This window comes from Canis lupus, chromosome 21 (genome assembly GCF_003254725.2).
Source record: "Canis lupus dingo isolate Sandy chromosome 21, ASM325472v2, whole genome shotgun sequence".
Lineage (NCBI taxonomy): Eukaryota > Metazoa > Chordata > Mammalia > Carnivora > Canidae > Canis > Canis lupus.
This window is the reverse complement of record NC_064263.1, coordinates 36,943,812-36,968,125: the sequence shown is the minus strand read 5'-3', so window position 1 is coordinate 36,968,125 and position 24,314 is coordinate 36,943,812. Positions and strand designations below refer to the sequence as shown.

Here is a 24,314-nt window from a genome sequence, read left to right as displayed (position 1 = left end):
AGCACTTTTGAGTCATCCTATGGAAAACCATTTCTTACAGTGGATTTGTTATTGGACGAAGATTACAATACTTTATTGAATTACTCACTCAAGGCTGGTTTAATTCATGTTACTTTATAAATATACTAATCATATGATCCCCAAACCTGATTTAACTATAATTAAAAATCCACCTCATGCAAGCCCCAGAGACATAGGTTATTTAAAAGATTGGAAGTCAGGGGCACCTGGGTGGCTTAGTTGGTTAAGTGGTTGTCTTTGGCTCAGGTCACGATCTTAGGGTCCTGGAATCAAGCCCCGCCTGGGGCTCCCTAATCAGTGGGAAGTCTGCTTCTCTTTCTCTCTCTGTTCCTTCCTCCCCCTACTCATTTTCTCTCTCTCTCTCTCTCTTTCTCTCTCTCTCTCTCTAATGGACAAATCTTTAAAATAAATAAAATAAGAGATTGAAAGTCAAATACAGCAGGGGACTTAAATCCAAAATGGAGTATACTCCTACTATAGTGAAGTCAGAGGGGCACTCTTCCTGGACCCATATATCTAAAATAAAACCTGTACTTGCTTCACAGGAAACCAATGAGCAAACTAACGTGCCTTCTTACTCTTGTGAACCTATAGGAGATCTCAAACTCCCTTTCAGACAATGATAAAAGTTGTACATTTTCTTTGTTCTCTGTTCACAAATTTTAGTACACGGTTCCTTTCTACAATGGGCACAACTTATGCTGAACTTCAAAATCAAACAGCTTGTTGGATATTTGGAATTTTGCCCATGTGAACTATATCCTGGTTACCCTGGTAAGTTTCCCCTTTACAAGGCACTGATTGGCACTCTCTGTATACCTATATTTCAGAAAAAATATATAATCCTAATGACACCACGTTTCATGATAGATCTACCGACGATCAATAGGACATAGGATTTACCAGGACATAACCAGACTTTTTCATGCCCTCAGACAAGTAAAATATTAACTGACTTTGCAAGCCCACAAATCAATGCCTGTCAATTAGTGCCTAAATCACAAACTTTAGTTATCATCATGCTAAAGATGGTATATACCAAATTTGGGATACATATTTATGGCTCGTGCCCACCACTGGACAGCTCAGTCAAACGGCAGTTTTATCCTGGAAACAAATCATACATAAGATACTTGGCAATAACACCCACATTTCAGATGGCTATCATTAGAAATATGTTCTCAAACCATTATACTCTAGATAACTGACTGGTTTGGTACTGATTGAATAAGGCAACCTGAATCAGATGGCTAGCCCCAAACAGAACTCAGCGGTTTTGTGGAACTAACTAACCTGTGGCCCTGCCTTTCTTCAGGGTGGATAGGTGTTGCCTGGCTTCAAGGGCACATTATTACAAGCAAGCATCACTACCCTGGCTAATCTTCCCAATTTAAAACAAAGATGCACACGATCTGTTTTTCTGTGTTATGATCATTTGACATCCATTTTGTACCATCTATATGGTTGGAAAGCATAATTTGGCACTTGGAAGCCCTTAATAAATACACCATAAAGGCACTCAGTGATTCACAAAACTGTCTCCTTACTTAATACTGAGGTCACCCAAATGCTCAAAGTGGCTCTTCAAAATAGAATGGCTTTAGATATCCTAACAGCAGCACAAAGAGATTCATGTACCACTCTTAGAACAGAATACTGTGTATACATCCCAGATTATCATTAAAATGTCACAGGACTACTAACAGATATGAATGCTCAAATTAAGGCTCTACCTTCCCTCTGTTTTAACGATTGGTTAAGTTCCTGGTTCAGAGGACTATGGTCAACAACTAAGGGTCTCTTTGTTGGACTTCTCATTCTTATAGCCAGTTTAATTCTAACATGTTGCTATTTTCAATGTTTTTCCACTCGGTGCCAAGACTCCATCACTATAATAATTTCACATCAACAGATGGTCCTTACCACCCAGAGATGCTTCTTTGCTGTCCAAGTTGGACTCAGCTACCTCTGCCTTTTGTAACTCCCCGATGCACCCCCTGACTAGTGTTGACCCACAGGTAGGGACATTTCTACACTTCCACCCTCGACAACCTTAAAAGATTTAAGGGTCATAATTGTTCAGCAAGTGGGGGGGGGGTGCAGAGAATAATGAGGAGAATAAAGGCAAGGGAGATGTAGCTTAAATTGAATCTCCTTATAACTTGCAGCCCACTGATAAATACCCGAGACACGCAGAGCATGACATTCCTCAGGGAGCTCATAGCTGCCTTAGTGTTGATGTTTTATTAGAGACTAAAAACAACGTTCTTGAGCAGCACAGGTGGTTCAGTGGTTTAGCGCCGCCTTCGGCCCAGGGTGTGATCCTGGAGACCTGGGATTGAGTCGCACATCGGGCTCCCTGCGTGGAACCTGCTTCTCCCTCTGCCTGTGTCACTGCCTCTCTCTCTCTCTCTCTCTCTGTGTGTGTGTGTGTGTGTGTGTCTCGTGAATAAGTAAATAAAATCTTTAAAAAAAAAAAACCTTCTTGTTTTAAATTCAAGTTAGTTAACGTATAGTGTAGTATTGGTTTCAGGGGTAGAATTTAGTGATTCCTTACTTACATATAACCCCCAGTGCTCATCCCAGCAAGTACCTTCCTTAAAGTCCATAAAAGCAACCTTATCCTGACAATAGCCAAACCTCCCAGGTCCTGTAAACCTCACTTTCAGCGTACATGTAATCCTTACAGGAACTTCATGAGGTAGGTACTATTAGTATCTTCATTTTACCAGTGGAAAACCCTGAGGCAGAGAGAGGGCAAGTAACTTGCTTGAGTCACACAGTAGAAGTGACAGAGTCAGGACACGAACCTAGGTGGTCAGTTTTTACCCTGTATACATACATATACATATGTATATGTATAAAGAATTTTTAGTGGGGTAGGAGGAGTAAACTAGTAACCCAAAGATGAAAGTAAATTATGTGCTCAATAAATTGTTAAATTGTGAGTTACTAAAAGATGAATATTCTGGTGGGGCCAAAAAATGTATTTTAGGATCTTGCCACATTTTCATCACTGATAAAAATCTACAAAATATGGGACAACTGGGTGGCTCAGTGGTTGAGCATCTGCCTTTGGCTCAAGTCGTGATCTCGGGGTCCTGGGATTGAATCCCACATCAGGCTCCCTGCATGGAGCCTACTTCTCCCTCTGCCTATGTCTCTGCCTCTCTCTCTCTCTCTGTCTCTCATGAATAAATAAATATTTTTTTTCATTAAAATATTTTTTAAATCTACAAAGTATTTAAGTGCTACAGTGCATAGCCTCGTGCATGATCAAATATTCTTTGTTGTCCAAATCTGTTGGTTTGCTTAGCAATACTTATTATTTCCAGAAATTTTGCTCCTATATTATTGCAAATCTAGTAACTTTTGCTAATACATTGCTACAGATCACAGGGCAAAACTAAAAAATTATCACTAATCAGACACTGCTAATGATAGATCTCCAGATCCTCTTGTAACTTAAGTTGCAGTTCTATTATGATGCACCCATCAGACAGGCAATTTTCAGAAATCATTTTTTAAGTTAAGAGAACATATATGATTGCATAGTCAAATATGTTTTAAAATCAATGGTATAGGAGAAGGAAGAAGTAAAAAAGGTTAGGTCATGTTGGAGGGAGCAAGAGTGGAGACAAAGATGCCTTGCTCAGTGGTTGAGCGTCTGCCTTTGGCTCAGGGCATGATCCTGGAGTCCCGGGTTCAAGTCCCACATGAGGCTCCTTGCATGAAACCTGCTTCACCCTCTGCCTGTGTCTCTGTCTCTCTGTCTCTGTGTCTTTCATGAATAAATAAAATCTTAAAAAAAAAAAAAACCCACCTCATAGAGCTCTTAGTAAATGAAACCAAATAATTTGCATACAAGCCCTTTGTAAGCCATATAGTATTATAACATTTAACTTTTGATTCTAAAGTGATCTGTGTTTGGAGCACCTGGGTGCCTCAGTCAGTTAAGCATCTGACTCCTGGTCTAGGCTCAGGTCTTGGTCTCAACATTGTGATTTCAAGCCCTGCCTTAGGCTCCACACTGAGTGGAGTGATCTTTTCCAAATGTCATTCTTTTTCATCAATCTAACACTTGGAAAATAATAGACTCTTACTAATTCCCATTGATTTACAACCAATTCCAACACATTCTGCCTTAGTCAGGGTGGTCACTGTGGATCACTTATCACAAAAGGTCAGGAGCACCTGAATGGACAAGATGTCAAAGTAGTCCTGTTTTTAATTATTTATTTTTTATTCTATTCTATTTTATTTCCAGTAGAGTTAACATAGTGTTCTGTAAGTTTCATGTGTACAATATTGTGATTCAACACTCCCATACATCACTCGGTGCTCGCAAGGGCACTTGTTAATCCGCATAACCTGTTTCACCACCCCCACCAGGTAGTTCTCATCTCTCCACTTGACGGCAGTGTCCACTCAAGTGCAGTAAACAAGAAACTACACCAGGGGGCTCCCCTGCATTTTCCAAAAGAAGTCTGCAAAAATCTCCATCAACAACCTGAATACTTTGAGTTCTCAAGTAGTTTGCTTTCTTTTGAAACAAAGCAATAGAGTAATACAAAACAAGCGGCAAACCTGGGAATAACACCGTTATTTCTGTCCGTCATTCTTAATTTTCCTTAGTCTGTTAAAAAGCTGACAGGAAATTATTAGACCCCTTTTACTAATGGTATTTAGAAACTGAGACAACCTGTCATTCAATTGAGGACTCCAATATTATTTATTATCAAAAGGTTTGATCCCAGGTTGGGCTATATAGAAGAAAAAACTCAAAATATATTCATTTACTGCATTCCCAAGAAGATCTAGCAAGCAGTAGAGAGGGGAAACCTAAATAAATGAAAGTACACTTGATGCTTTTCTTTCTAAAACTAAGGTACAAGTTATAATGCAAATGGCCTTAGATAAGGAGTCAAAGACTCCTAATGCTGGATGGATTTCTAACTTCCACTACCTTTGTGATCACTTACCTTTAGAGCTCAATTTTTTCATCTTTAAATGAAGTTTTTGAATAATGGTCTTTTTAAAAATCAGCTTTAATGAGATATTATTTGCATATACAGTTAACCATTTTTAGGTGTAATTTGATGAGTTCTGAAAAATATATACTGTAACCACCACCATCATCATGATATAGAACACTTCATTTCCATCATCACAAGTGTTCCTTCCTGCCCCTTTGTAGGCAATCTCCTTCCTTTATTCCTGGCCCTTGAAAAACACAGATCGGATTTTTTTCACTACAATTTTCAAAAAATTTATGTCTTTCCAAAAACTTTATGTTTGGCTTCTTTCATTTAACATAATGTTTTTGAAATTCATCAACATGTATCAGTAATTTGTTTATTTATTGCTAAATAGCATGCCATTGCATGAATATATGACGATTTTCTTCTGTCAGTTGAATATTTAGATTGTTCTGAGGTTTATTTTTAAAATTTTTATCAATAAGTCTACTATTATCAGTGAGCCCTCTGGCTCAGCTATAGACCCCAGCAATTAATACCAGAATTAGGCACACAGCTTAATGCATGCTCTAAATAAAACACAGTATGCTTATATCTCTTATTGCACTTTTTTGAGTCATTGATGAAGATGTTTTTAAATGACCAGAACATTCTATTCTAGTCAAATGACTAGACCAGAAAAGCCCTGAGAGGGATCCCTGGGTGGCGCAGCAGTTTGGCGCCTGCCCTTGGCCCAGGGCACGATCCTGGAGACCCGGGATCGAATCCCACATTGGGCTCCCGGTGCATGAAGCCTGCTTCTGCCTTTGTCTCTGCCTCTCTCTCTCTCTCTCTCTCTCTCTCTGTGACTATCATAAATAAATAAATAATTTTTTAAAAGAAAAGCCCTGAGAGTCATGGAATGCCTAAAAGACCACATCCCACACTTCCCCTTCCCTGCCCATGATCATGGGCTGAACACCTACCAACCTTCACCCATGATCCTATGCTCTCTGCCTTCTGTCTTGCTCATCCTTCCTCACCTTATAAAACTCTAGATATCCATCTTGCCCACAGACAAGTCAGTTGTTAAGGCTTGAGCCTATCACCTCTCCCCCGGCTGCTGATATTTGAGATAAATTTCTTCTTTTTTCTTTTCCAAACCCTCCTTTCGTGAGTTATTGGCTTCTCTTGTAATGAGTTTATCAGAGTTTGTTTGGCAACAGTGTTAGCAAACCCAGTTAGGAGCTATGCTTTCAACTTGTCCAGCTCCCTTTGGGATTTCCTGGGAGGGAGCACTTGGCCGTGGCAGTGCCAAGGCTTGCTTATCTATTGGTTTCCTGAATTAGTGGTTGTAATAGATGGATCAGTGACACTGTGAATACTCATCTACAAGTCTTTGAGTGAACATATGTTTTCATTTCTCCTGGGTAAATACTTATAAGTGGGATTGCTAGATTAGATGCTAAGTGCATATTTAATTCTATAAGGTACTGCAAACTTCTCTGAAGTGGCAATCTAATTTCTCATACTCTAGTTGGCAAAGTAGAGTTCCAGTTGTTCCACTTACTTTACAATACTCGGTATTGTCAGTCTTTCATTTTAGTCATTCTAGTGGATATGTCGAAGTACACAATAGTGGCTTGAATTTGCATTTCCCTAATCAAAATGATTTTGAGCATCTTTCCTTCTATTTTTTTGCCCTCCATCTATCTTTTTTGGTCAAAGAAGATATCTTTTTTTAAATATTTTATTTATTTATTCATGATAGAGAGAGAGAGAGAGAGAGAGGCAGAGACACAGGCAGAGGGAGAAGCAGGCTCCACGTAGGGAGCCCGACATGGGACTCGATCCCGGGACACCAGGATCATGCCCTGGGCTGAAGGCAGGCGCTTAAACCGCTGAGCCACCCTGGCTGCCCCGAAGATATCTTTTTTTTTTTTTAAGATTTTATTTATTTATTCGTGAGATACACACAGAGAGAGGCGGAGACACAGGCAGAGGGAGAAGCAGGCTCCCTGCGGGGAACCCAATGTGGGATTCAATCCTGGGATCACACCCTGAGCTGAAAACAGATGCTCAACCCCTGAGCCACCCAAGTGTCCCCGTCCAAGAAGATATCTTTAATTTCTTAAATTGAGCTGTTTCTCTTATTACTGAGTACTTTGCATATTCTGGAGAAATGTCCCTATCATATATATTTTTTCAAATATTTTCTCCCAGCCAGTGGCTTGCCTTTGTAATTTCACAGCAGTGTCCACTGAAGAGAAAACCACTGAGATATATGTAAGCATTCAAATTCTTTTTATTTTTAAGATTTTTTACTTATTTATTCACGAGAGACACAGAGAAAGAGGGGGGCAGACACATAGGCAGAGGGAGAAGCAGACTCCATGCAGGGAGCCCCATGTGGGACTCGATCCCAGGACTCCGGGATCACTCCCTGAGCCAGAGGCAGTTGCTCAACCTCTGAGCCACCCAGGCGTCCCATAAACATTCAGATTCTTCAGACCTCAATTTCTTCACATTTAAAATGAGATCTTTAGGAAAATATTCTTTTCTATTTATTTATTTTAAAGATTTATTTATTTATTTGTTCATGATAGACACACAGAGAGAGAGAAAGAGAGGCAGAGACACAGGCAGAGGGAGAAGCAGACCCCATGCCAGGAGCCCGACGCGGGACTCGATCCCAGGACTCCAGGATCACACCCTGGGCCAAAGACAGGCACTAAACCACTGAGCCACCCAGGGACCCCTGTTCTTTTTAAAATGGCTTGGTTGAGAGATGCCTGAGTGGCTCAGTGGTTGAATGTCTGCTTTTGGCTCAGGGCATGATCCTGGTGCTTCTCCCTCTGCCTATGTCTCTGCTTCTCTCTCTGTGTCTCTCATGAATAAATAAATAAAATCTTTAAAAAATAAAATAAAATAAAATGGCTTGGTTGAGGTGTATTTCACATAACACAAAATTCACCCTTTTAAAGTATACAATCCAGTGTTTTTTAGCATATTTAGAGTTGTGCAACTATCACCACTGTGTAATATTTTCATTACCCCATAAAGAAACCCTATGCCCACTAGCAGTCATTTCCCCCTTTGCTAGCACCTGGGAACCATTAATCTACATTCTGTCTCAATGAATTTACCTATTGTGGACATTTCATATAAAAGGAATCGTGCACTATTTGGTGTTTTATTTCTAGCTTTTTTCACTGAGCATAATGTTTTCAAGGATCATTATGTTGTAGTACTATACTGTACTTTGTTCCTTTTCAATTACTGAATAACATTCTACTGTGTGAATATACCACATGTTCTTTATTCATTCATCAGTTGATGAATATGCAGGTCATTTCCAGTTTTTAGTTTTTATGAATAACACTGTTATGAACATTTGTGTACAGGTTTTCTGTGGACATCTTGTAGGTACATACCTAGAAGTGGAATTGCTGGGTCAGATGGTAACTCTATATTTAAAAATGGAGGAAATAGGCTCTCTGCTCCTCCCCGGCTGCATCCTCTGGTGCAGTGCCAGCCACGTCCCCGAGACACGATGGTGAAGGTCGGAGTGAATGGATTTGGCCGTATTGGGCGCCTGGTCACCAGGGCTGCTTTTAACTCTGGCAAAGTGGATATTGTCGCCATCAATGACCCCTTCATTGACCTCAACTACATGGTGTACATGTTCCAGTATGATTCTACCCACGGCAAATTCCACGGCACAGTCAAGGCTGAGAACGGGAAACTTGTCATCAACGGGAAGTCCATCTCCATCTTCCAGGAGCGAGATCCCGCCAACATCAAATGGGGTGATGCTGGTGCTGAGTATGTTGTGGAGTCCACTGGGGTCTTCACCACCATGGAGAAGGCTGGGGCTCACTTGAAGGGTGGGGCCAAGAGGGTCATCATCTCTGCTCCTTCTGCTGATGCCCCCATGTTTGTGATGGGCGTGAACCATGAGAAGTATGACAACTCCCTCAAGATTGTCAGCAATGCCTCCTGCACCACCAACTGCTTGGCTCCTCTAGCCAAAGTCATCCATGACCACTTCAGCATTGTGGAGGGCCTCATGACCACCGTCCATGCCATCACTGCCACCCAGAAGACCGTGGACGGCCCCTCTGGGAAGCTGTGGCGTGACGGCCGAGGGGCTGCCCAGAACATCATCCCTGCTTCCACTGGTGCCGCCAAGGCTGTGGGCAAGGTCATTCCTGAGCTGAACGGGAAGCTCACTGGCATGGCCTTCCGTGTCCCCACCCACAATGTGTCAGTTGTGGATCTGACCTGCCGCCTGGAGAAAGCTGCCAAATATGACGACATCAAGAAGGTAGTGAAGCAGGCATCAGAGGGCCCCCTCAAGGGCATCCTGGGCTACACTGAGGACCAGGTTGTCTCCTGTGACTTCAACAGTGACACCCACTCTTCCACCTTCGACGCTGGGGCTGGCATTGCCCTCAATGACCACTTTGTCAAACTCATTTCCTGGTATGACAATGAATTCGGCTACAGCAACCAGGTGGTGGACCTCATGGTCCACATGGCCTCCAAGGAGTAAGAGCCTCCTGGACCACCAGCCCCAGCAAGAACAAGAGGAAGAGAGAGGCCCTCAGCTGCTGGGGAGTCCCTGCCCCAACTTAATCCCCCAACACACTGAGAATCTCCTGACCTCCAATTTACATCCTAGAACCCGAAGAAGGGGAGGGTTTGGGGAGCCCTACCTTGTCATGTACCATCAATAAAGTATACTGTACCCCCCCCAAAAATGGAGGAAATATAAAATTGTTTTCCAAAGTGGCTGCCCCCCCTTTACTACTAACAAGGTATGAGAATCTAGTTTCTCCACATCCTTGCTAACATTTTTCTTTCATTTTTGCATATATCTTAAATAATTTTCTGTGTTATTCGTTGTAGTTTTCCCCCAACTCTTATTAATGTCTGTATTTTTTTAGTCATTCTAATGAGAAGTAATATCTAATTGTGGTTTTCATTTGCATTTCCCTGATGACTAATGATGTTGAGCATACTTTCATGTGCTTTTTAGCCATTTGTACATCTCCTTGGAGAAATGTCTAATAAAATCCTTTGCCTATTTTAAAATTGGGTTGTTTGGGTTTTTTGTTGTTGAATTTTAAGATTTCTTTAAATATTCTGAATAGAACTCTCTTATCTAATATATAACTTGTAAATATTTTCTTCTATTCTTTGAATTTTCTTTTCTTGACAGTATCCTTTGGCACAAAAGTTTTTAGCTTTGGTGAAGCCCAATTTATCTTTTTTTCTTTGGTTGCTTGTGCTTTTGGCATCATATTTAAGAAACCATTGCCTGATACAAGGTCACAGAGATTTATACCTATGTTGTTTTCTAAGAGCGTTGTGGTTTTAGTTGTTACATTTAGATCTTTGATCCATTTTGAGTTAAATTTTATATATGGTGTGGGCAGGAATCCAACGGCATTCTTTTGTATGTGGATATCCAGTTGTCCCAACATCAGTTGTGGAAAATATCACTCTTTCTCCATTGGATTGTCTAAAATCAACTGACCATAAACAGTGTGGTACTGGCATAAAGACAGTGTAGACCAATTGAATGAAATAGCCCATGAGGACGCCTGGGTGGCTCAGCAGTTGAGCACTTGCCTTCAGCTCGGGGTGTGATCTTGGAGTCCCAGGATTTAATCCCACATTGGGGTCCCTGCGTGGAGCTTGCTTCTCCCTCTGCCTCTCTCTCTGTGTGTCTCTCATGAATAAATTTTTAAAATATTTTTTAAAAAATAGAGAGCCCATACATAAACTCTTGTTTGTATGGTCAAACAATTTTGACAAGGGTATCAACACAATTTGATGGAGAAAAAACAGTCTTTTCAACAAATGGTGTTGGAAAAGCTAGATAATCACATGCAAAAGCATGAATGGCTCTTTAACAAACATCATATATAAAAATTAACTCAAAATGGAAAGAAAACTTAAATGTAAGATCTAAAAGTATAAAATTTTTATAAGAAAATATGCAACAAATGTTACACAGCATTGGATTTGGCAGTGATTTCCTGGATATGACACCAAAAGCATGGGCAACAACCTAGAAAATAGACAAATTAGACTTCATGGAAAATTTTTTATTTTGTGCATCAAAAGACATTATCAGCAGAGTAAAAAGGCAACAACTCACAGAACTGAAGAAAAATTTGCAAATCATATAAATGAAAAGTGATTAATATCCATAATATATAGAGAACTCCTAAAATTCAGCAACAACAAATACAACTTGATGAAAAACTAGACAAAAGATTTAGATATTTCTCAAGATGTGCAAGTCATCAAGAAGCACATGAAAAGATGCTCAATATCACTAATCATTAAGGAAATGCAAATCAAAATTATAATGAGATACCACCTCACATCTGTTAGGATGGCTACCATCTAAAAAACATAAAATAGCAAGTGTCAAGATGTGGAAAAATTGAAACCCTTGTGCAACGTTATTAGGAATGTAAAATGGCACAGCTTCTATGGAAAAGAGATGGCAGTTCCTCAAAAAATTAAAAAAGCAATTACTAATGATCCAGCATTCCACATCTGGATATATACCAAAAAAAATTGGAAGCAGGGACTCAAACATATTTTTACACTCATGTTCATAGCAATGTTATTCATGGTAGTTAAAACATGGAAGCAATCCAAGTGTCCATCAGCACATGAATGGAATAGCAAAATGTGGTATAAACATACAATGGAATATATTATTCAGCCTTAAAAAAGAAGGAGATTCTGACATATGCTACATCATGGATAAACCTTGAGGACATTATGCTAAGTGAAATGAGTCAGTCACAAAAAGACAAATACTGTATATTTCTATTTATATGAGACACATATTTAGAGTAGTCAAAGTTACAGAGACAGAAAGTAGAATTGTGTTTGTCAGGAGCTGAGGAGAGGGAATGGGGAGTTATTGTTTAATAAGTATAGGGTTTTAGTTTTACCAGCTTACAAGTTATGAAAGTGAATGGTAGGGATGGTTATGCAACATTATGAATGCATTTAACATCACTGGATGTACAGTTAAAAATGATTCAGATGGTAAAGTTTATGCTATGATATTTTATCTCAATATCTCAAATTTAAAAAAAGATACTGACCAAAAATGTAATGGTTTATTTCTGAACTCTCAATCCTATTCCATTTATCTGATGTCTAGACTAACACCAGTACTGCGGTGACTTGATTACTATAGTGAAGTTCTCAAACTTCACTAACTTTTGAAATCCTGAAATGTGAGTTCTCCAACTTTGTTCTTTTTCAGAGTTGCTTTGAATAAGAAAGCAACTTTAACTTTCTTTCAACTGCGTGTTCTGAGATAAGCATTTAAGAAGCATTTATAATAAACCCCATAGTTCAATATCTCATTTAATCCTCACAAAAGTCCTGTAAGGTAGTATGATGATTTTATTACATACACTCATATTTTTAGCATTTGTTATGTGTCGGGCATTGTGGATACAAGATAATAAGACTATACACTATGCAAGCTGATCCCTCTTCTTATACGTGAAGAACTGAGGCTCAAAAAGGTTAGGTAACTTTCTCAAATTAGAATATAATTCTTTTGACCCCACATCCCCTAATGTTTCCACTACAGCAAGGCTGATAGGTTGATTCCTTTTGTATAGTTCTCAAACTTCTATACTTTTTCTCTGACCTAGGTTAGGTGAGTGGCCACCTGAGTGACATGAAGGCAGGAATAAATAGTGGCTCCTATAGCCTTCTCAATTAGATGGGAGATCACTCAATCTTTTGTTCATTTAAAGAATACTTATTCAGGGACATCTGGGTTGCTCAGTGGTTGAGTGTCTGTCTGCCTTTGGCTCAAGGCATGATCCTGGGGTCTGGGATTGAGTCCCACACAGGGCTCCTTGCGGGGATCCTGCTTCTCCCTCTGCCTGTATCTCTGCCTCTCTCTGTCTCTCTCATGAATAAATAAATAAAATCTTTAAAAAAAAAAAAGAATATTTATTCAGGACCTACAGTGTGCCAAGAATTAGTGATATACCCAAGACTAAACAATGTCACAGCTTTCATGAAGTTTACTTTCTTACACAGAATATATATAAGAAGGAATTTCACAAATAATAAAATAATTACAGCAAATAATTGTAGATTGCTGTAAAGAAAAGGATAATGTGACATAATTGAGAATATCAGAGACAACTACTATTTTAGGGATTTTATGGAAAACTTCCTTGAGGAGTTAATGTGTGTCAAGTCATGAAGAATAGGGAGAACTAGCCTCATCAAGAGCATTCCAAGCATGGAGCACCTGGGTAGGCTCAGTCAGTTAAACATCTGCCTTCAGCTCAGGTCATGATCCCGGGGTCCTGGGATAGAGCCCCACATCATGGAAATCCACTTCTCCCTTTCCCTCTGCCCCTCCCCCTCTCCCCGTTCGTGCTCTCTCCCTCCTCCTCTCTCTCTCTTTCTTTATTTCAAATAAATAAAATCTTCTTTAAAAACTCCATAAAAATAAGAGCATTCCAAGCAGAAAAATTGTAACAGCAAAGTCCCTATGGCAGGAAAGAGTTCAGTGTACCCTAAGAACTAACGAAAAGCCAATATGACCACTGAGCAAAGAGGACAGTGATACTGGGGAGATAAGCAGGCAATATATGCAGGGCATTGTAGGTTACTTGAGCACTGATTTATCCCAAGTGCAGTTGGAAGTCTTAAACAATTTTAAACCAAAGAATGTTGTGATCTGATTTACGTTTTTAAAAGCTCAATCTGGCTGACATGTGCAGAGTGGATTGGGTGTAAGGATTACAAAAAGGAAGTCCAGTTAGGAGGCTATTGCAACTATCAAAATGAAAGGAGTCGGCCTTAGAAGAGGATGGTACTAGTAGAGACAAATCATACTAGTGATGGTACTAGTGAAGGTACTAGTGGATGCCTTAGACTAGGACTGTACTATTGGAGGTAAACAGAAGTAAAGAGATTCTAGATGTAATTTGAAAGTGAAATTAACAGGTTGACACTCAAATTTCTGGCATTAATAATTCACTGGTGGGTGGCATAGAGGGGGATGCTGACATGGGGAAGAGTGGGAGCCAACTAGAGTTTATGTAGGTTTCAAAAAATCATCAAGAATTCCTTTTTAAAAAAACTTTATTAAGTTTTTACATTTCAATTCCAGTATCATTAATATACAGTGTTATATATCAGTTTCTGGTGTACAAGGAATTCACTTTTAGACATATTACTTTGAAAATGCCTATGAGATGTTCAAAAACCATGTGGGATAAGGCTCAGGCTCTTCCAGCAACAAGAGCAGCTGAGGAAGAGGGCCTACTACCAGAAGTCTGGTCTTCTGGGCACTGAGGAGGTGGCAGACAAAGGAGGCCATTATCCTGAGGAGCACAGAGGAATAAAACCCAGGAATTAACTGTGCTATTTCAACTCAAATTAGCAAATATTTATTGAATATCCATAGGAATCACCTTGAGGCTATTTTCAGGTATTAGAAAGAGGTGTGAACTTGAAGAGAGAAGGCATGGTTTAAAGTCTGGTGACTATGGCAAAGTTTAAACTTTGTACTTTGTTGGAAAGTTGTGAAGATTACATAGAATAACTCACATAAAAACATCTGGCTATGTAAATGGAAGTTCATATTAGACATAGTGAAAGTAGGCATTATGATGAGCAATCAATATGAAATACTCTACTTTCAGTACTTATTGCTTTCTGAAAAAAAAAAACAGCAGCTTTGATGATGACTTAGCATGATCAAAATAAATGTATTTATTTTGCTGTACAGGCCAGTTTTTGCACCACTCAGGTGAAATAAATCAGAACAAAATAACACCAAGGAGACTGACATGTGTATACTGACCTGCCATGTGGGTGAAGAACACACGTCACAATCAATGGGTCTCAGCAGATCTTTACCCTGATTGCATGTGACCATGACTAACAGCCACAGCTTGATTACATTTGCTGCAATCCCTTTGCTGTTACATCCCCAAAATATCAGAATGTTGTTTGTACATCTTGTACCTTCTTTTGGAGCCCACCTGTCAGCATTAGCCCGTAAGCTTGGTAATACACACCAGTGATGATCTGCTTTCCCTCCATACAACTCATAGACTTGCTGCTTCAACAAAATAAGTAGGTTTTTTTTTTTTCCATTCTTGTGCTCTACCCATGTAGGACAAATCTTTTCCCAAACACCTTTTACTTCCACATTGCCAAATCTTTGTTGTTACAAAAGTTCCTTAGGCCTAGAATGTCTCCACTACTCACCTTCCTGCTGATTTACTATTTATATTTATAGACTGTGATTAATGCAAATTACCATTTCTCAAAACACTCAATGCAGTTTATTGCATCATCATCTATATTTCCATTTCATGCTACTTATTAATTCAATATACTTATTCAACAAATATTTATAGAATGCTGAATGTCAGGACTCTTTAAAATGGAAATGACAGAAACCCAATCCTAGTAGTTTAAATAAACTAGCTCACCATGTTTTCATCCTCACCTACCTTAAAGAAAGAGATAACCCCTCACCATTCCATCCTTAAGGGAAATTAAATATATTTTCCATTTTACCCAATTTATAATTCAATATACTTAGTCAACAAACATTTATAGAATGCTGCTAAATGTCAGGACTCTTTTAGATGCAACTGACAGACTCTCAGATCCAAATAGTTTAAACAAATCAGCTCACCTAAGTAAAAACTACAAGGAAAAACATGGTAAGATCCAGGAATTCAAATACGATTATTAGTTTTCATCTTTCTTATATACAGGCTGTTTAGCTTGGGTTCCCTACAAACAGAGTCTGAGATAGGATTCTTAGGAAAGTGATTTATTGAGGGAATGCTTTCAAGAAAAGGTATGTGAGGGAACCAGGGGAATAAAGCTAAGCAAGAACAGAGTCTCAGCTGGAAACTAGTTTTAGCCTTTTCCCATGGGAAATCTGAAGCTTAAATCACACCAGAGTTAATACCCCACCCTCAGGCAAGGGATCTGGTTTTGCACCCCCTTGCCAGTCAGTCAAGGGTTGTGGGATAAGGATGGATTGTTTGAGTCTCCCTGGTGAAGGAGATCTGGGTGAAGCACCAGCAGCATCCATGTGGCTGGCATGGTGGCTGCCAAGACTCATTTGCAGCTTGGCCAACCCCAGAGGAGAATCTTCCCCTTAAATCTCTTAACTGAAAAGCTTCAGGGAGAACTCTGGTGTGTGCAGCTCTTTTGCAATACACATGAGGTCAGAGTCAAGTGAAAAATATGGAGTGGATGCTTCATAGGAAAGAGGGTTCCTTTATTTAAGAAGGGGGAAGACGATGGGTAGGCAAACACAAGCACCCACTCCAGCAGGTACCAGGAACTGCTAGGGGCAGGCAAGAGAGACAATGGTGAAGGAAAAAAATACCCATGCCTCTGTGCTCATGCGGCACATGACCCTTGCTTAGCACAAGACACACAAAAAAACTAATGTGGTGAGACACATGCTTTGGTAGAAGAAGAATAGATTTCTGTGGGAGCCTTATATAGAAGGGGTCACCTCACCCTCCTCAGGGTTCCATATTTTATGTGACTTTGTATATCCAGCGCCCAGATGCTACCTTAAGTATTGTAAGTGCTCAAAGAGAGAGTAAATGTGTGGCTTGGTGTGTGGTTTCAGGGGTTTGAGGGTGCTCTCTGGGAGTTATCTTTTCAGTTAGGAACCATGCAAGAAAATCACCCGCTATTTCATGGCCACATCTTGCCATTAAGTAGAGCTATTCTTTTATCTGGCTCCTAATGACTTTTTGCCTCTTCACAAAATCTGAAACTGCTTTCGAAAGGTAGACCTGCTAACTCCAAGGATATCTCATTTTTCTCAGTTCAGTTCAACATTTAATTCGTTAATCAGCAGCTGTGTGTTAATAGAGTGCTAAGTGATGTGATGCAAAAGATACAGAGAATTCATTTATTCAAACTTTGGTGCCAGCACGCTAAGAACATAGGCCCGCTGCCAAATAGGATCAATGTAATGACCTGTAAGGGTGAGGGATGCAAATTTCATTTTGTGTGGTTTTGGGATAGCTGCCAGGGAAATTGCAGGTTTTTAAATGTGCTCTTGGTCATATTCAATATCACTAAAGATCAGCCCAATAGCATATAAATTCAAAGACGGAAGACTATTTAAGTACCTCACACAAGAGCAGCAAGTAGTCAGGCATCCTTGATTTTTACCTCTTTTCCGCTAGACCACCTCTGTAGGGGATTGCACCTATAGATCAAATCTCCATATCACCATCCCAGCCCTGAGTCACCCTCATCTCTCACCTGCAAGAGCCTCCTAAGTGATCTCTCAGATCCTATTCATTGCATACTTCCTATCCATTCACTACACTGCAAGCTGAGTTATTGTTTGAAATTGTGAACTTAGTCATATCTCTGTCCAATCCCCACCCCAGCCCTATTTAAAATCCTGTCTGGCTCCCTCAATTGCATAAAATCCAGACCCCTGACAGCATTCTGTTAAGACCTACATGAATTAACACACCCTTCTCTTTCTTTTCCCCATCTTTAAACTGCACCATAGTTGGCCTGTCTTCAGTTCTGCAGATACTGCAGGGGGAGAGCCTTCTCACACATGGCTCTTAGCCATCTGACTTAGTACATCTGACTCCATCTCAATTTTCAATTTAGGCTTAGATGATTCGGCCTTAAAGAAGTCCTCTCTGACATTTTATCTAAAGAGGGTATCCCTGGGGCACCTGGGTGGTTCAGTTGGTTAAGTGTCTGACTCTGGGTTTTGGCTCAGGTCATGATCTCATGGGTCTCATTGTGTCAGGCTCCACACTCAGTGGGGAATCTGCTTGAGATTGTTTCCTCTGTCTCTTCTCCCTCTGCCCCTCCCTCCACTCGTTCTCTCTCTCTCTCTCTCTCAAAACAAATAAACAAATAAATCTTTAAAAAAAATTAAGAGGCTATTCTTGGAGCACCTGGCTAGCTCAGTTAGTGGAGCATGAGAGTCTAAGTCTTAGGGTCATGAATGCAAGCCCCACATTGGGTATGGAGACTACCTTAAGGAAAGACATACCCCTCACCATACACCTTTATTCTCTATCAAGAGAGAACTAGTCCAGTTTATCCTTGATGCTTATCCCAATTTACATTTAAGTGTTCATTTATTTATTGCCTGTCTTCTCCACTAGGCTGAAATTCCAGGAAGGTAAGGTACAGTTTTATTTTCCAGTGGTATACTCGTTATCTAATTAAGTGCTTGTGTATAACAGGAATTCAATAAACATTTGAGTTAGTTTAATTCATCTATTTATTCATTTACTCAAGAATTTTTTTTTTTTGAGCCCTAAGACATTTTAAAAACTGCTGGATAGAAGTCAGGTGTGTGTAATTTTCAAGCTTTAAGCAGTTCTCTCTCTCTCTCTCTCTCTTTTTTTTTTTTTTGTAAAAATGGGAGACTTGTTTTGCCCTGTTTGCCTTTAAGGAAGACCTTATTTGATTTGAAGGAAACCACTTGAAGTGTTTGAAATATACATACATTCCAAATATCCATCTATTCCTTTTTGAGAAAAAAGAAATGACATGAAAGCAAATGTTTTGCATGAAGGAGCTCAGTTTTCTTTTTGATTATGTAATTTTGATGTGTTTTGGCAGTGCTATTCTGCAGAATTTGTACTTATTTAGGGAAAATTATTCTTTTCTTTGATTGAATTGTTTATTGTTTGCTATTGTGGAAATAAGAGTTTTTCCTCCCAGAGATCTGGAAATCTGAAAAATGTACCAAAATGTGAAGTTCCAAATATTATCTGGAAATGGGGAAAACAATAGAGAGGAAGGAACTAGACTGGGCTGGACCAGTCTGTCAGTGTCTACAGATAATTTGAAGGAATAACGAAACGGTGCTGATATTGACATATTTTGGATCTACTGAGACTGAACTTTTGTAGGCCATTCTGTACTACAACCTCTAGAGTAGAAGGGGTTTCTCCTGAATTAGGTATATATTTGTACTCCCAATCTTCCTGCCAGCCAGAAAGATGTTGATTCTGGAATAGAAAATGAGGATTAGGGTGATGGGCCTGAAAAGCTTCATGGTAGGTAGAACTTCAACTTCATGGCAAGCAAGATGCTCAAGGGCTTCTCTTTCATGAGAGATAAAATGGCATTGACCAGATGGTGGTGGAACAGTAGCTAGCCATGCGGAATCCTTCTAGGACCCTGACCAGATGAGTCTGAAGCTAGGTCTAAAGACTCTGAGCAGCTACACCCAGCAACAGGCATACACTGGATTCTCTGTTCTGCTTTCTGTTCATTTTCAATTAAAGGAAGGGCTTATTTCCTTCTCTTACTGCCCATGCCAGATGAGTGATGGCAGCATGTGTTCAAGAATGGGTGATAATCCCCACACTGCAGCATGTGACAGGCAGGAAAATGAATAACCCTGCTTATGGACAGAAAAGCAATATTCTAAGACCATTAGCTTAACTCGGTAGCATATTCCATCGGGTTGGATTTGTGGAACACATAGACTTCTTTGATGTTAAAACCACCAAGGCAAGAGAGCCTATTAAGTGAGAACACTTTCTTCAGTCAAGTGGGAAGGGGGCACCAAGTCTTCATTTTGGTATTAAAAAAAATCATTTCATATGTCCAATCTGAGGAGATGTAGACCTCTTAAGTCTATGACCGAGAATGAAAAAAAAAAAAAAAGAATTGTGAAGAGAATGAAAAAAAGAACTTGAAGCAAGTTATTTCCCCTCTCAGAGCCCCAGTTTCTTTGTTAGTGTGTTAGTCTGTTGGGGCTGCAGGAACAAACTACCATAGACTGGATGGTGTACAAACAGCAGAAATTGATTTCTGAACTAGCTTCCTGACTCATAGATGGCTGTCTTCTGTCTATGTCCCCGCATGTCAGAAAGGGGTAAGGGATATTTCTGGTGCCCCTTCTAGAGGCACTAATCTGATTCGTGGAGGGCTCCACTTTCATACCCTAATTACCTCCCAAAAGCCCCACCTCCAAACCATTGGGAAATAGGTCTCAATATATGAATTTGCTGAAGACATTCAGTCTATAGCGGTACTGTGAAGATACTGGGTTATTTTTTTTTAAGATTTTATTTATTTATTCATGAGAGACACAGGGAGGGAGAGAGGCAGTGACACAGGCAGAAAGAGAGAAGCAGGCCCATGCAGGGAGCCTTATGTGGGACTCCATCCTGGGACTCCAGGATCACGCCCTGGGCTGACGGTAAGCACTCAACCACTGAGCCACCCAGGGCTCCAGAAGATATTGGTTTAAATAATCTCTAATGATCTTTTTCAATCTGAAACTATGATTCTTTCAGGCTACCCTCCATGAATTGCTTTTGATCTAGCTGTAGTTACAAAATATACACGTAAAACAGTTAAGTAATGTAATTCCTTACTCTAGACCCAGCTAAAATGTTACCTCCTCTGAGAAAATTTTCTTTCCACCCTCTCTGTCCTATTCCTAGATGCTTTTGTTGTCATATTCAAGAAATCATTGCCAAATCCAATGTCATGAAGCTTTCCCTTATGTTTTCTAAGAATTCTAGAAGTTTTAGCTTTTATGTTTATTTTATTTTTTTTTTAAAGATTTTATTTATTTATTCATGATAGTCACAGAGAGAGAGAGAGGCAGAGACACAGGCAGAGGGAGAAGCAGGCTCCATGCACCGGGAGCCCGACGTGGGATTCGATCCCGGGTCTCCAGGATCATGCCCTGGGCCAAAGGCAGGCGCCAAACCGCTGCGCCACCCAGGGATCCAGCTTTTATGTTTAGATATTTGATCCACTTTGAGTTAATGTTTATATATAGTATAAGGTAAGGATCCAGCTTCCAGGTTTTTGCATGTGGATGTCCAGTTTTCCCAATACCATTTGTTGAAAAGACTGTCCTTTCCCCCATTGAATTGTCTTGGCACCCTTGTCAAAAGTCATTTGCCCATGTATGGAAGGATTTATTTCTGTGTCCTCTAGTCTATTCCATTGGTCTTCATATCTGTTATTATACCAATAACCACAGTGTTGATTACCATAGCTCCGTAGTAAGCTTTGAAACAAAAAAGCATTGTTTTGCAACTGTGTTCTTTTTCAAAATTATTTTGGCTATTCAAGATCTGTTGAGAGTCCATATGAATTTTAGAAGGATTTTTCATTTGAATTAGTGACAAATGGGGCTAGGAAGGGAAAGATAAGGGAAAAGCCTAGAGTTAGGCTCCCACAAATCTCTGGGATCCCATAAATCCCAAGGACACCAAGAGACTCCAAGGTCAGGCTCCCATAAATCTCAAGGACACTGAGATTGCAACAAAAACAGAGACAAGGCAACAAAAACAGAGATAAGGAAGTAAATCTGGCCCCCTGGCTCCAAAATACTAGGGAGTATCTTCCTTTGATGGCTACCAAGTAATCACTGAGACTCAAAATAGTCATATGTCATTCACTCAAGACAGCACAAGAAATCTCAAGTCCATAAGCTCCCTAGTCAGGTTTTCTATAAAAAGGCCAGCCAAAAAGATCCTCCAGTGGCAACCCTGTAGGGACCCCTCTCACTTCTTACAGCTTTCTCTGTATCTTTGCTTAATAAACTTCTCTCACTTTACTCACTCTCCTTTGTCTGTGAGGTCCATTCTTCAACTCCATGGGACAAGAACCAAGCTCTCCTGCACGGTTTCTGCAAAAAAATCACTGAATTTTCGGTACGGATTGCATCGAATCTGTAGATTGCTTTGGGTACTATTGACATCTTAACAATATTAAGTCTTCCAATCCATGACCATGGGATGTCTTGCTATTTATTGGTGTCTTTAATTTCAGCATTGTTTTGTAGCTATCACTATGCAAGTCTTTCACTTTCGTGGTTAAGTTTATTCTTATATATTTTATTTTTTTAATGCTATTGTAAATGAAATTGTTTTCTTGATTTCCTTTTTGGATTGTTAATTGTGAGTGTAAATAAGTGCAACTGGTTTTTGTGTGTTGATTGTGTATCTTGCAATGTTGAATCTATTAATTCTAACTATATGTGTTTTTGTATGTGTGTGTGTGTGTGAGATCTTTACAGTTTTCTACAAACATGGTTACATTGTCTGTCTAATTATGTTGTCAGTCTGATTATGCTGCCTTTATTTCTTTTGTTTGCCTAATGGCTCTGACTAGGACTTCCAGTACTATGTTGAATAGGAATGATGAAAGTGAACATCCTTATCTTGTTTCTCATCTTAAAGTAAAAGCTTTCAGTCTTTCATTATTGAGTATGATGTCACCTGTGGGTTTTTCATATATGGCTTTTATTATGTTGAGGTGCTTTCCTTTCTTTCCTTTTTTTTTTTTTTTGAAGATTTTTTATTTATTTATTTAAGAGAGAGAGATCACAAGCCAGAGGGGCAGAGGGAGAGGGAGAGAGAATCCCAAGCAGACTCCACATCCAGCTTGGAGCTGGGTGCAGGGCTTGATCCCACGACCCTAAGAGCACCACCTGAGCTGAAACCAAGAATCAGTTGCCCAATGGACTGTACCACCCAGGCACCCTGAGGTGGTTTCCTTTTAATCCTAGTTTGTTGAGTGCTTTTATCATGAAAGGATATTGAATTTTGTTAAATGCTTTTTCTGCACCACTTGAGATCATCATGTATTTTTTTTTCTTTTTATTCTGTAAATGTGGTAGAGTACATTGACTTTTGCATGTTGAACCATCTATGCATTCCAGAAATAAAACCCACTTGCTGATGGTGCATAATTGAGCCCATTTTTAAACTAAATGAAACTGAGCATTTTTACGCCCCTGCTAATTAGCTCTTGGGAAGCTTGAGAAGATCAAAATAATTTTAGAAGCTAGAGAAACTACATTTCCTCACATATAAATTATAGTATATAATATAGTAAACACATTTTAATATACTGTTTTAGTGTATGTCTCTATGTGTGTGTTGGAGGGGTGAATAGATGGGCGATATACCATAATTATTATAAGACGGTTATGGGATCATCTTCTTCTGTTCAAATTGTGCCTCTGTCATTATAGTTGGGTAACCCTGGACAAGTTTTAAACTTATTTATGTTTCAGATTTCTCAGTTGCAGAACACAGGTTAAAAAGTCTCACTTTAGGATTGTTGTAAAGATTAAAGAGATAATGTGTATAAAGCACTTAGACTAGTTCCTGCCATCTAGTAGGAGCTCTATAATTATTATAATATTATTGCAATCTGATTAATGAAAGATAGGAGTCTTTTGCTGAATCCAAGCTGAATCAGAGTGTCAACTAAACTATTTAGTGGCAAGGAAAACATTTACAGCTAAAAAACTATAGGCAGAGACCTTTATACTAGATAGAAGATTGTCCTCTTTATCATTTATGTATGTCATCTTATTTATACCAGAAAAGAAACCAAGATGACAATCCTTCAGTTCTCCCTCAGGTAAAAAATAATCTTTCAATCTGCAGTGATTGCATAGAAGTGTAGGAGCCTGACCTTGAAATTTCTTAGCACCCACGGGAATAAGGTTGTGTACAGGTTAAACAGCGACATCTGCCCCTCCACTCCAATGGACCAAGTATTAATCATATTTTTCTGTCGCCCCAACTAGAGTGTTATATTCCTCAAGGTCAGTGTCTGTGACTGACCTTCTCTATAATCTCTATAATCTTCCAACACAGGGCCTTGACCTTAACAGATATGTTTTGGGTTGAATTCCATGCTTTCATTTTTTTTAAGTGTTTATTTACTTTCCAGTTAGTTAACATACAGTGTAATATTAGTTTCAGGTGTACAATTGAGTGATTCAGTACTTCCATACAACACTCAGTGCTCCTCCCAATAATGCACTCCTTATTCCCCATCACCTATTTAACCCATCCTCCCACCTCCTGCTTACATTCTTTTGACCTTTATTCTCTGTAATATGACATCGAGGATAAAGCCATGGATGAAAGAGACACAGATGTAAATTCTGGCTATGTCCTCTCACTAGTTGAATAAACTTGAACCAGTAACTTTGTAAGTCTAAGCTTCACTTAAAGAAAGAAACAATATTTACCTCAGATACTGTGAGAACCAAATAAGACAAGTATAGTGTAAAGAGCTGTGGAAAGTGACAGATGATTTTTAAAAATCTTTCACTCTCGGGACACCTGGGTGGCTCAGTGGTTGAGTGTCTGCCTTTGGCTCAGGTTGTGATCCTGGGGTCCTGGGATTAAGTCCCACATCAGGTTCCCCTTAAGGAGCCTGCTTCTCCCTCTGCCTGTGTCTCTGCCTCTGTGTGTGTGTGTGTGTATGTGTGTGTCTTGAATA

General features: G+C 39.6%; 1 protein-coding gene across 9 annotated transcripts in view; it reads left to right on the top strand.

Moving 5' to 3' along the window:
• LOC112667656 (glyceraldehyde-3-phosphate dehydrogenase-like) overlaps window positions 1–24,314 on the top strand; it is an 88,209-nt gene that overhangs the window by 62,180 nt on the left and 1,715 nt on the right. For 3 of the 9 annotated variants that reach the window (XR_003141217.3, XR_007404705.1, XR_007404706.1), the window contains exons 3-5: window positions 688–795; window positions 1,902–2,039; window positions 21,647–21,721. Coding sequence is in view for 2 of the 9 variants with exons in the window: in XM_025459547.3 (XP_025315332.1) it covers window positions 720–795; window positions 8,384–9,534 (1,227 nt within the window). In the remaining 7 variants the exon portion in view is untranslated. Of the gene's footprint in view, window positions 1–687; window positions 796–1,901; window positions 2,040–2,189; window positions 3,126–8,383; window positions 10,077–21,646; window positions 21,722–24,314 lie in introns of those variants that run through there. The other 6 variants (XR_007404707.1, XR_007404708.1, XM_025459547.3 and 3 more) reach the window with 4 other exon arrangements.